The 14,338-nt window shown below is 34.7% G+C and overlaps 1 protein-coding gene across 1 annotated transcript; it reads left to right on the top strand.

Annotated features, from left to right (window-relative positions):
* The first annotated feature begins 289 nt into the window (after positions 1–289).
* On the top strand, positions 290–9,180 carry LOC141647285 (WAT1-related protein At1g70260-like). The gene is made up of 8 exons (XM_074455414.1): positions 290–1,052; positions 1,160–1,219; positions 1,916–2,032; positions 6,651–6,903; positions 7,275–7,433; positions 7,601–7,752; positions 8,526–8,729; positions 9,025–9,180. Exons 1-7 carry the CDS (start codon positions 847–849, stop codon positions 8,680–8,682), a joined length of 1,104 nt encoding a protein of 367 aa, XP_074311515.1. The 5' UTR covers positions 290–846; the 3' UTR covers positions 8,683–8,729; positions 9,025–9,180.
* Positions 9,181–14,338: the final 5,158 nt, after the last annotated feature.

Raw genomic sequence — 14,338 nt, forward strand, 5'->3', positions numbered from 1 at the left:
CACTAGATAAAAGCAAGAGGAAAAAACGGTAAATAATTTTGAAAATTCACATAGTATATCCGTCTTATACATAAAGTGAGTCGAATATGGTAGATTAGACAAAATGAGATTATCTAAGGACAAGCAAAATATTTATTTTACATATGATTTGACTCACTTTCAACTCAAAATAAATTCTTCAAAAAATTTTACTCTTGGAAATTAGAGGGAGATAGGACAAATGAAGGGATGGCTTGTAGAAATAAAAATAGGTAAAATGGGGAACATAGATCAGCAAAGGTCAAATGAAAACAAACAAAGTAGGGTGAGTCAGCTGACTAAATTTGAAATACAAGATACGAGCTGCTACTTCCCGCCGCCAAGGTGGCTCTTCAATTTGCATCAAAGGTTAACCAAGTATTTTCCCTTTATATAAATTCATTCAATTGCGTATCCTCTATTATACTCCCTCTTATTCAGGTTTTCTTCCCTATTTCCTTATTCGGTTATTCGGATTTTCTTTTCTATTTCCTTTTTTTTGGTTGATTTATATGATCCAAATTCAATGACATGTGAGGTAGTGTGTTTTGTGTGGTCCAAATTCACTTTCTTATTTCTTGTGCAAAAAGTAAAGGGGAATAATATATTGAATAGGAGAGAGTAATTAATTAATCTTAATCTTAATCTTCTTTTCTATAAAAAGTTGGAAAAGTTAACATTCTCCCATCAATTGAAGTAAATCAATCTCTTAACGCTTATAAGTTAAGCACCTTATATATATTAACTTAGATTAGTATTTGTGTGTCTGTGTGTGCGCGCGCATTAGTAAAGGAGCTTGACTCTAAGAATACCAAAGGATTTTTGAAAATGGAGTTAATGTTGTGGGAAGACAAGTTATGCGCGATGGTGCCGTTTGTAATGATGTTTATAATGGAAGGATGTACGATAGCGTTAACTATAACGGCTAAATCGGCTATGAATGGCGGGATGAATCAATTTGTGTTCGTGGCTTATTCAAATGCTCTTTCTTCCGTTCTACTACTCTCCTACTCTCTTATGTTTCATAGAGATAGGTATGTGATTATATTGTTGTATTATTATTGGCGATCAATAATAGTATATGATTACATGAAGATAATCCATCTAATTATCATTCTTTATGATTGCCTTGATTTGGCAGTTTCAAGAAGATATTCAACTTGAAGCTTTTATCAAGATTTTTCCTCCTTGGTCTTACTGGGTTTGTTCTCTTTTCCTTCTCTTGAGTTCCTGAGTAGTATCGTGTTTTAGTATCACTCTTTCGTACGTGTGTATATATATATATTCAAACCCTTCCTAAGTTCCGATCAAGTAAACTCTTGAAATTTCCTTGTCCTCCATATTACGTTGTGGTATTGTTTGTTCTTCATTGTATTTTTTAAGTTGGATGGTATTGTTTTTCAGTTTCTGTCTCACATATACGCTAATGCATGCAAGTTGATCACACGAATATACACGCTGACCCCGTCCTAATATTTTGGAGTACATAACAAGTATACTGTTTTCAATTGTCTATTGTCTACTTGTAAACGTGAAATCTATTCGATTAACATAGCACTACGACATTTTATTGCATTTTAAATCCTTGAATGCATGTATTCATAATTATTTGAGTACGCTTGACTTATAGTTCTTGAATTCATGTTTAACCTCTCAGTCGAGTTTCCCTAATATTTTCGACTCCGTCCTCAGCCGTTTAAACTTTAAATGTGGTTTTATTTATCATGTTAGAAAATCAGCTTAATTTGAAGTCTAAACTAATGATTGAAACTCCATAATTGGTTCCTATACATTAACGAATTAGTTTATAAAATCTACAGTAATAAATAATCAAAGATTAATTGCATGTTAATTTAATTAGTGTTTAATGATGGAAAATACATGTGTGGGAACGCAGGATAACAATAGCGCAGAACCTAGCATTTACGGGGCTAAGTCACAGCTCACCAATCGTGGTGTGTGCGATGGGTCTTTTGCTCCCATCCTTTCAGTTCTTTCTTAGTCTTATTCTAAGGTAACTATCACTTCTACAATTGCAGCCCCACTTTTATTTTATTTTATTTATTTATTTATTTATTTATTTATTTTTACTTAACTCCTACAATTATTGGGAATTTTGGATCCACTTTTTATGATGATGTTTATATACGATGGGGCCTTGTAATCTAACCTAAGGTGGTTGAGAATATGTTAATGGAGGACCACCCCTTACAAGTTACTCGTACAACTATTCTTGGTTGATAATCTCTACATTTTATTATCATTTTTGATATTTTTAGGCACAATATATAATATTACTCCCGAGAAAATAGAAAATATGTGATTTTCACTTGAGAGTGCGTGGAAATAAGAAATGTAGTAATATTAGCAATATAAGCAAAAAAGAAAGAGAAATATTATATAGAGAAAACACCCAAACGATAAGGGACGAAAATGATAGTTAAATGAGAGAGTTTTAACTTTTAGATCTATTATTATAATTATTTACTAACACTAAACTTTAAAATATAGAGTACTGTACTCTCTTATTCAAATCCAAATATCATGGACAAGCTTACTTTGTAAGATAAACTATAAGAAAGCCATTTCAACTCCAAACATCATGGACATAGCCTCTTAGCTAGAACTGGCAAATAGATCAATCGAATTAGGTTTGGGTCAAGTCAGGTCAATTCGGTCTGGGTTGTTCGGGTTTGCAAGAATTTGGGTGAGATCGGGTCACTTGGGGTTCGAGTCATTTTTTCGGGTGGGTTGTTATCACAATTAGTATGTGATGATAAAATATTCAGGCCGGGTTGAATAGGGTCAGGTTAATTCGGGTTTTGGGGTTAGATTCAGGTCTTCAATTCGGGTATGAGTCTGGTCAGTTTTGTCAGATCTACTGCTAACCTACTTCTTTCATCCTTTAAGTGAACATTAATTTGAAGAGAGTAATTAATTGTGAGAGAACAATCTGATCTCATGCCTCATACGATACGTCTGGATTTGAAAATTTTGTGATTATTAGGATTCGAATTTGGGACCTTAATACTGCCATACTCTGAAACCACGTGAAACTATTCGAATCAACTTGGTCAAGTGAGGGTTGGGTTATTTTGGGCCTGCAAACATTCGGGTTAGGTCGGGTCCGAGATTGGGATTTTAGTTGTTACAGTACTTTTTGGGTGTGTTACTTGTTACAGTACTTGTTATCAAGTTATGTTGAGATAGTGATGAGTATGCAATAATGAATATTCATGTTGCATTAATAGATCAAATTCGAGTTAATACAGGTTGCAGGTCAAATTCGGGTTCTCTGTTATGTTAGGTCACCTGAGTTTTCAGGTCTAAAAACAATCATCTTAACTAAAAATTTAAGCTGCGCTGATGAATGAGAGGTCCGATCAACGATACAATGCTTTAATATTAACATATCTATCTTAATATAGCTTGAATGTTTCTTTATTTTTCTAATTATAGTGATACAGAATTAAACACCTACTTGAATCTTTTGAGTGACGGATGCAAACTTGTTTTCATAGAGGTAGGTGAGAATGGGAATGAATACAATTATACAAATTGATATAAAATACCACGCGGCATATCTTGATTGATCGATGTGATTTCTAATGCCCTAAAATTAAACCTGCGTACTTCATGCGATACACTTGAATATACTAGTTGTCCAGTTGTCCTTATGTGTAGACGGTAGATAGTTAGATACCATATACTTCGTACTTCCTCCATCCAACTCTATTCTTCCACTTTGTTTTTTTACGTTTGTTAACGCGTGTTTTACGAGCTAAATATCGTTACCTACATATTTGCGAAAAATATAAAAGTTAGATATTTTTAATGTACGCGTAAAGACGAATTAAACAAGATTTCACATGAATATATTTTCACTTGTTTATTGAAAAAAAATCGAGATTGAATGTGCACGTGTGAATAGTGTAGAAAATGGAAATAGGTAGAGTGGAGTTAAATGGAGGAAGTATTCCAAGTTGCCTTATGTCATCATTAATAGACAAAATTGCTAAATGTCGCCTCTATTTTACTCATGTCGCCCCTAGTTTCATTTCCAACTTGACAACTTTGCCCTTCTCTCTCTAAAAAATATTCTTTACATTTTTTTTTCGATAAATCGGAAATGGATGACGATAACCCATTTTTCCGATACATGTGTGAATCGTATACTAATGAAAATTCGTACAATTACGACGGAAAGCAATTCGAAAATGATTGAAATGGCGAACAACATTATCGATATTACAATGAGTATGATAGTCATGAACAAGGCGAGGGAAGCGGTTATGGATACGATGATAACAACACGGGTAACACGGAAAAGGAAAGCGGTTTTGGAATGCCGAACAACATTATCGAAATTAGATATGAATTATCGTATTAATTACCGATGAATTAACAAAAAAATAATATTGACTAACGAATTAATGAACTTTTTGCCTATGTTAGACGATGATTGATAACATAAACGATAAATAATGACGATTTAAATTGGATAAAAATCGACTATTAAGAGCGAAAAACTTTAATCGGCCATAACTTTATGCTCGGGTGTCCGATTTTGACGAATTGTTTTTTCAGATCGCAAAACTTTTCGAGACAAACACAATGGTAAAAAAAAAAAAAAAAAAAAAAAAAAAAATTGGAAAGTGGCCCATTCGTGTGAAAAACACGAATTGGCTTGGGTCTGTTCATGTGATTTACACGAATTAGCCTATGCCAGTTCATGTAAATCACACGAATGAGCTGTAAATCACACGAATGGGCCTAGGCCAGTTCATGTGGATTACACGAACTGGCCTAGGCTGGTTCGTGTAAATCACATGAAACGGCCCAGGCCAGTTCGTGTTTTTCACACGAATGGGCCACTTTCCATTTTTTTTTTACCATTGTGTTCGTCTCGAAAAGTTATGCGATTTGAAAAAAAAAATTCGTCAAAATCGGACACCCGAGCATAAAGTTATGGTCGTTTGAAATTCTGTTCTTTTCTAATCGTCAATTTCGTTTTTAATTTAATCGTTTTTGGTTATTAATTATCGTTGTTATTAATTATCGTATATTAATATATGAAAATCAAAAACATGTAAAAAAAAACAAAAAGTGATATGTGGTGTTTTTATTTTTTTTAAGCGATTTTTATTTTTTTTAAGCGGTTTTGATTTTGTTAATTTTTGAAGCGGGTTTATTAAATTTTGAAATCGGAATTCGAAAATGAGAAAAAAACAAGGACGTAGTGTATAAAAGAGTTTTAAAAACTCAAGGGCAATATAGTAATTTGTTAGGGGCGGTATGAGTAAAACTAGGGGCGACATTTATCAATCTCCTTAATAGCTCCAATGAAAATATTGAGTCCCTCCATATGGAATTATTATTGAATAATACATTAGCAATGATTAGTCTCATTATAGACGTACATATCCGCCTAAAGTAAAAACCGGGTCAAATATGCTTAAAGTGGTGATATTTTTGGACTACATCATGCAACTTATTGTATGTCTTATGCTTAAAGTGGATGAATATTTGGCCCATCTGTAACAATAGACGGATATCTCTCGTCTATAATGTGAATTTGTATTGTAAATGTCACTTTTTTTTTTCTTTTCTAGTCAAACTGGTAAGGCCATGCAATTATATAAACAATTACGGAGTATTATTATGATAAAGTTAAGAGTAAATTAAAAATTACTCCCTTTTAAAATCTAGTTTTCTAAAGTTACTTCCTTGTATAACTTTTTCCTAAAATTACCCATTTAAAATGCACTTTTATCAAAACTTGCTTCAAAACACCAATTTAAGTTACTTATTCCGTCATTTTATGAACTTATTTCGTTTGTGTCTTAGCCAATTTATACTTTGAAACGTATAACAATGGAGAATAAGTTCAAAATCAGACGTAATAAGTCACTTATATTGGAGTTTTGACGCAATTTTTGATAAAAGTGCACATCTTAAGAGAGTAATTTTAGAAAAAAGCTATATAAAGAAGTAATTTAGAAAACACGATTTTAAAATGGAATAATTTTTAATTTACTCTAAGTTAATAGTAGCAAATATATCCTTTGCTGCTCAGTATATTGAGTCACTCCATATGGAATTGCACCAGCTATTATGAAGTATATTTTTATATTTTATCGAATGAGCCATAAGAGGCATTTTTTGGTTTAAAATGAGCTATAAAGACAGTACAATAACATGAGAATAGAACTTGAGAGCTATTGTTCTATATACATTCTTAACCAATATACTAGGATATCTAGGTATGAAATACCTCCTCTGTCCCGATCATTTGTTGTTTTTTTCCATTTTGCGGTGTCTTAGTCAATTGTTGTACGTCCTTTCTATTTTAGGATTGCATTTGATAAATAATTTGGTAATTTCCACTCAATTTCATCCACATGTCATTTAGTAATTGACCTTCTTCTCTTTTTCTGGTCTTTGTGCCAAAATAAAATGATAACAAATGACCGAGTATAAAATTTATAGTAATAGTATAACCGCTTTAATTACAACATTACATGATATGTACGATACACTGTATGTTACCAAGCATTATGTTTTGACCAAACAAATTGACATATTTATATATCCACATATTAATTAAAAAAAAATTCATGAACTCAAATCAGGAAAACGAAGCTAAACATATCAAGCAGAAGCACAAAAATCAAGGTGATTGGAGTTATAATATCAATATTGGGAGGCTTTATGGTGGCAACATACCTAGGCCCATCTATTCTTCATGGACCATTGTTTAGGCCATTGATACTTAGAGGCCCAAGATCTTTCTTTGTTTTTATATCAGTCACAAATGAATGGATGCTTGGCACCTCTATGCTTGCTGCTAGTACTTTCTCCGTTGCTGTTTGGAGTTTCATTCAGGTACATATATATAAATATAATGTACTATATGCACATTTTAATTTATTATACTTTAATCTCTAATTTATCGATATGGAACACTCTCCTAATCGTCATAAACTACACCGTTAAAATCTAAACTCTAAATATATTTCAGTCCTAGTTATTAAACCACTTGTAACACGAAAAATGTATCTTCTATTTCCGTAGATAAATTTTCATTTGACTTTGTCAATATATTTTATACTCGCTCCGTCCCAAAATAAAATAGGTAAAAAAATATCTACAATACTACAAATGTGTGCATGGTCGGTACATTTAAGTAACTATAAATATCATGATATTTGACGTAACTCTGGTTGCTTTTGTGAAAAATGGTTGATTCTGATTAGGTGTCGACGTTCACAAAATTTCCAGACATGATGGTGATAGTGACATGCTATACCATATTTGGGACCATCCAAACAGTCTTTGTGGATGTAATAGCAAACGGAGATCTTAGTGCATGGAAATTAAAGCTGGACTTGGAGCTACTTATTATTGTCTTAACCGTAAGTATACATACTACGGAGTACCATTTTAGTGGATAATCTGTTTGTTTCAATAGCATCAAGTACTTGTTGCCGTCAATTTACCTGTCTAGATTCACACAAATCTAAGATCACTCCGATCATTAACAACGGTCAATATAACCCGGCCATGTGTACAAATTATGTAGGCATTGTTCGGGACATTGATTCGGAGCCGGGTCCAAGCTTGGTGCATGAGCTTGAATGGTCCAATGTACGTTGCCATGTTCAAGCCTTTGGGCTTATTTTGGGCCTGTTTAATCGGCCTTAGTTTTTTTGGTAGCGGTCTTCACTATGGAAGGTAAATAATGCTTATATTCTGATTAACGGTTACTCTTTCTGTTTTGATCATTTGTTTACTTTTACCTACATTAATTTTCTTAAAATAAAAAACACACACGGAGAAAGAGAAAATATACCTTGTGTGACTGATTACGATGGTGATTGCTTAGCGTGAATATTCAAGTATGTTGGAGTGTTTTTATGGTATATACGCCATTGAATCTTACATATTACTCCGTAATGTTTGTCACCTTTTGATGATTTATTTTAAGAATTAGGAGTGTATAAGACGTTGTTCCTGAATTTTCCCTTCTTATGTCATCTTTATTTGTCCTTTCTTTAGTAAAGACGGAGTCATGAAAATATAGGGAAAAAAATAACCTTAAAATTTTTGTTCTACGTCCATAGTTTCACATTATAGTAAATTCAGTGGTCATCCCTTCATAAGCTTCATGAGCCAAGATCTTTGGTTTCATATTCCAAATTATAGTAAATTCAGTGGTCATCCCTTCATAAGCTTCATGAGCCAAGATCTTTGGTTTCATATTCCAATTTTGAGTGTCCCGATTATAATATTGAGCGGAACTGATTAGCTCACTCCCTCCAATTTTTTTAGAAATACCCCATATTCCATTTTTAGCTTATTCTTTAGAATTGCCCCTTTTATTATTCTTTTCTTAAGTTGTTTAAGAAAAAAAAACACTGTTATTACGGTTTTATTTGTCTTAGAATATACTCCATATTACCGTATATAATAAATTTTGATGTTAAAAAAATCCTTGGTGTGTGCAGTGTGATAGGTACTGGTATAGTTGCAATAGGATACCTTACGGTTCTACGGGGAGTACAAGAAGAAGCTCAAAAGATCCAAGAAGATTCTAAGCAAACTCAACCTTCTGATGACCTCAAGGCTCCTCTTTTACCGCAAGAAGCCGATGAATTAGTGTAAAAAATTATTGTAAAAACAACGATAAATATTCTGCCAAAGTCATGCAGGTAAATCTTTTATTAAATAATTTATCCAAACTATCTTTCATAAATCAATGATTAAGGTCTTATTCAATGAAAAAAATTCATTGAGATAACAGCTCCAAGTTCTAGATACAGATGGTAAACCAGACAAGGCAAGTTATAATGTACTTGGTAGCAAGTTGGTCTTGTGTTAGACCGCTATAACATTAGATAAAACATGTCATAAAATGGTTTATTTGAGTATTTGTATGATCGAGTGGGGATTTATCAATGTTAACGTACATTCTAAGTTTTCTTCTTATTTTGTTTGATCAAACAGGTTTATGTAAAGCATCCACAAAGGTCAATGCTGGAAGAACGACATCGATCGATGTTTATAGGGCTTTGATAATAAGGTCTATAATGCCAAAGTCAAGAAGACTATTTTTGTAAAGAATGAAGAATAATGTGTAAATAAATAATTCTTTGGTCTATATATATCATGCCCGAGTTTTAATAAGGGTAATGAATGAGTAGGCTATATGTTTAGTATGGAAGCCAGCATATATAGTAGCGTCCAAATGGAGATGATGGTCTTAGGGCTTAGCGGCGGCTCTCGTCTAAATCCTTGTAAATTTTATTAGAGACGTATTTCAAAGGAATAAAACAGGGTCGCGTTAGAAGCACATGAGTAATGTTCAATTATTGTGCCGTAATGTCCTAGTTGATCGATAAATACCTTACTCCCTCCGTCCCGATTATTTGTTTATCTATTTCGTTTATGGGTCCATTTTATTCATTTGTTTACTTTTATCTATTGGATATATTTTGAAATAGTAATTTGATCATCCACATTAGGGAGCCGAGCTCGAGCTTGACCTTGCTCGGCTTGTGCTCATAAAGTAAAACTCGAGCTCGAGCCGATCTCGAACTTACCCGAGCTTGAAAAATTATGCTCGTTATTAAGCTTGCGAGCTTTAATGCGAGCTCGAGCCAGCCAAACTCGAGCTCATCTCAAGCCTATATATAATGTTGAATTTTCGTTTTCTTTATCGATATTTTCAACATTGGAAATATTGGAAAATCAATGAGACATTTTTATATGTGTGATAAATATTTTTATAAAATATGAGTAATATTTATCTAATTATAAGAGTTCGAGTCGCTCACGAGTTTTTCGAGCCGGCCAACTTTAGCTCGGCTTGAGCCGAGCTTTTACCGAGCCAAGCTCGAGTTGCTCGCAAACCGTTTCGCCTGATTAACATCCCTAGCTGTCACCATACAATTCTTCTTTGACAAAATAAAAGCTATCCAATATTTAAATTCCCGTCTCAAAATAAAGGCGACATCAGTTTTGCGCTAATACCCCTTACAAGGATAGTAGGAGGAAACCGCGCACTCTTACACCCATTAACCACTAAACTCGGTCCCTGGTTGCTTGAACCTGAACCCTACATAAACCGGATCGTCACCACAACCTAGCAAAATCCATCTGCACAACATTCAATTGGTCATGGGACGTATCCTCAAAGGTACGTAGATTATTAATGGCCGAGTCAAGGCTAGTGATGTGACTCGGATTTACGCACATTTAGTCCCCTAACTAGCCTCGTTTCATATGCTTTTGCATGATTATTAGGGTCGTTTCTTGTCTTTAGCTTCCTATTATGCAAATTCTATGAGGTTTGGTGCCTTTGTAAGAGGAGAGCATCAACCTTGCTTAATTGGATCATTACGGAGTTAAATTGACCGCATTTAACGACCAAGCATCAAAGAGAAGACCGAAACTAAAGTCTTAGTCAATAAAGCAAGCTTCCGGGCATTGAGGAGGAACCCCCACGAGTCCAGGCCAGCTCCCACGAGCTGGGAGGCAGCCACAAGCAAAAGAGAAAAGAGTGAGCTCGGGCGAGCTCACTGAAGGTCGGGCGAGCTCAACCTGAGCTCGGACGAGCTCTTACCCAGCTCCCACGAGCCAGCTGACAGGATGAACTTCGAAGAGGAGGAGCTTGCGGGACCTGTCTCAACTCTAGCAAGGCAAAAGACTTTCTTAAGGGGCCTAATCGTCATTTAAGCCCTTAGTTAACCTAAAGCATGTACTTAATATAAATACCTCATGTATTTAGAGGATCATGAGGCGAGCTTAGCTTAGTTAGAATACGCTAATTAGCTTAATTACATCTTAATTTTTTCTTAATTATTGCTCAAACAATCTTAGATCTAGCTTGGTAATTGAAGAATTCTTCGGTTTGGTATTGGAGAATTGACAACTCTTCATCATTAATCAAGGCTTTCTTCTATTATTCTTCCATTTTTTTGTTCATCTTAAGTTGGTATAATTCCTTTACTCTTTACGTAATCTTTTACTTAATCTTTTGTTAGTTACTCTACTTATTAATCATATTTATACTTAAGATGTTTGACACCATTGATGACATGACTACCATGATGATGTGTGAGTAGTCTCTTAGCTACGGTTAGTGGGGGATTAGGGGAGTAATCATGGGTTATATCTATGCTTAATGGGTTCATATGAATGATTGTATGTTGTGTTTTCAACTTATGCACATGTTATGTCTGATGAAATGCTTGATTGACAATATAGCATGATTCTCTCCCTTTTCAACAAGACCTGTAAGACATAAATCAACTCAAGGATTGTTAGACCATGCATATAGTTGAATAGGGACACCAAAGTCGATGTAGGAGTCGTAAGCTATAAATCAAGTCGACTCTGAGACCCAAGTTGACCTAAGAATTGTAAGACATAAATCAACTCGATTCCAACACAACTCTAATCGTTTATGTAACTCATTTATGTGATTTTACCACATTTCCCTACTATCCCATGACACCCTAATGCTTTTAATCAATTGTTTACATCTCTATTTACTTACCTTGTTCTTCATTTATTTACATTTTCATTGTTGTAGTTTAGCTTACACTCAAACCCAAATTTTGACACAAAGACATAGCTACTTGCATTAGATAACTATTTGATAAACCGTCCCTTGGGATCCGACCTCTACTTACTCTTTTACTACTAGTTTGTTGAGTTTATAAATATGGTTTGATAGCTGTAGATACCCAGTATCTGTTGAATCCCCAACAAACACTCGATAATTATCGGGCTACAACATGCTTAGGAATCGCTATGTTTGATCGACAGTTTGTATAACTATACGTCGGAAAACTCAAAACGAATTCGAAAACAAAGCATTTTCAAAACTTTTCAAAAGTACCTAGAGTGTTTTATACACGACGACGAGGTCGCAATGACACTAACTAGAGTCAAAAGCGACACCGGACCAAAAACCGACTCGAAATTCAAATCCCGACTCCAACAACGTGCTAACACAAAAAACAAACATCACAAACCTTCCATGCTAAGTATACACGGTATACTTGATGGTCAAGTACAACAATCATGACATCCAAAACCTAGGATAGAACAAACCATGATTCCAAATGCGTGATAGTGACAAGACAGCTCCAAGACACGCGAACAGGCTCGCGCCTCTTCGAGTAGCCTTTACGGCCACGTCGCTCAAAAACTACACATTGCGGGTTTTCGTCATTAAAATCAAATCCGGGTTTTAGAGGTTCGATTCATCAATATCAAATCTCTGGAATTCACTTTTGTATATTTTTCATCTGTTTATTGCATCATCATCAGAAGTTTAACATTAATTAACCTAATTAGTTTATTTTAATAAACTTAGTTTGTATTTAACTCACAATTAATCTTGTAATTAGCCTTAATTCATTCTAATTAATTCGAGTCCGTCTTTTACTGTTTTTATGACCCTTTCATATGTAAATAATCTGTTTAATCACTTCTATCCGAGTCAAATATCAATAATCGAGCATAAAATCACCAACGGACATTAACAATATGCGATTTCGGCTTCACACGCGGAGAACTCACTCAGAATGACGCAGTGACCCGCGCCTCTTCTGGGACGCGGCTCGCTGCTTTATTCGGTTGAGTTCTGTCTCTGAGCTTCCATTGTTGCTTTGACCTAGCTTATTAATTTACGTATTAATCAACTATTAATCGTATTATCACTACTAATCTGTTAGTAGTTTCTAACCCTACTTATTTTCTCTTTTCTTTTCTCAAACTATCCGTTTTAAATGTATTTTTGACGTAAATCAATCAAGTCATTGTAATTATTGTAATTTTCAATTATTGTGTTTTCTCGTATTCTTTATTATCGTTTGTTTGTATGTTTTCACATGTAATCAACCTTAAATCCTACTTCGACATTAATGTATGCTAAATTACATGTTCACCGACTTAGTTAATTCTCACATGTTAGGTGTAACACCCCAGTTATTGAGAGTAAGGTTGTCCCACATCGGGGAATTGAGGAGGTTGTGATATGTTTATAAGGGATTCCACCCACCACTTAGTAACAAGGCCTTGTGCTTTTGGGCTTAAGTGAGGACAAGTAATGGGCCCAAAGGTACGTATCCCATCTTATTGGGTTGTGTTACGACCGTGGTGGGCCGGGTTGTTATATTAGGATTAATTTATTGGATGTTGCATTGCATGCATATAATCGACAACATATCAAGTATAGATGATTTCCCCTAATCATTAGTAGAGGCCTCTATCGAGGCGGGCGGGATTAGGTGTTCGATCAAAATAGCTTCCTAATACGTACCCTCACCCCTTACTCCAGATCTATGTGAACATCTGTGTTCATTGGCATCTACGATAGTCATTCTAGACATGGAATGCTAAGGGTAACGAGTTTTTAGTGTCTATGTCACTACTTTGTGTCTTGACATGACGTGAAGTATTCGAACGGTTTCCAATTTTCCACAATAAATTGGTGGCGACTCCACAAATGCAAACGCTTGTTTTCCCAAGCGACCCCGTGGGCCCGCGTCCACAGTTTAGCGACTCCGCTGGGGAGTAATACACTTACGTGTTGCCAAGGGTGAAACTTGAACAATGTTAGGGAATAGTTTATATGAGACAGTTATCAGTTTTCATTACTCGGCCTTCTTAGGTCATTTTATTTGGCTTTCCTAGGCCCAACTCAACCCATTCGACCAATCGTCCCGTCTGGACGATCCAAATTCTGATCTGGGCCTAAAGATGGATAGCGATTGACGTCAACCATAACATGATGCTTACTCATGTTTGTATCAAGGGCTTTCACTACTCGAGGAAATGGACTAGGAACCGACCTTCCTCTTGTTTGGCACGGACCTCTCCACAGACCCAGGGTTTGATTGCTTGGTATGGCAACCCACCTTTTAAGCCTAAACCCTTTAAATGCACTCAGCATACCATTATAATGCCTGTATATATGTTTGTATAAATACGTGATCACCTTTGTGTAAACAAAACTATGACGAAATTTTGTAAAATAAAATCTTTTTCAAAATGTAAACATTTTCAAAACAGCGTAAAATAAGCCGAAACTCTATCCAAATGTCGAGTCAAACTTCGGGCCTAATACCCATTTAAAAAAAAAAAACAAAAACCAAAAGAAAAAACGTAAAAAAAAAAAAAAAAAAAAAGTCCGAAAAAAAAAACCAAAAAAAAAAACCAAAAACGTTTTTTTCAAAATATTTTCTAACCATGTAAATGTAAATATGTAAATTTAATTTGGCTAAGTTAGAGTCAAAGTTCAAACCGA

Source organism: Silene latifolia, chromosome 3, assembly GCF_048544455.1.
Source record: "Silene latifolia isolate original U9 population chromosome 3, ASM4854445v1, whole genome shotgun sequence".
Classification (NCBI taxonomy): Eukaryota; Viridiplantae; Streptophyta; class Magnoliopsida; order Caryophyllales; family Caryophyllaceae; genus Silene; species Silene latifolia.

Bases quoted from the DNA above. Each gene is read 5' to 3' on its own strand.
- LOC141647285 (XM_074455414.1), top strand. From the start codon at position 847: ATGGAGTTAATGTTGTGGGAAGACAAGTTATGCGCGATGGTGCCGTTT. The intron at 1,053-1,159 runs GTATGTGATTAT...TTGATTTGGCAG, and splicing joins CTTATGTTTCATAGAGATAG to TTTCAAGAAGATATTCAACT. The intron at 2,033-6,650 runs GTAACTATCACT...AACTCAAATCAG, and splicing joins TTTCTTAGTCTTATTCTAAG to GAAAACGAAGCTAAACATAT.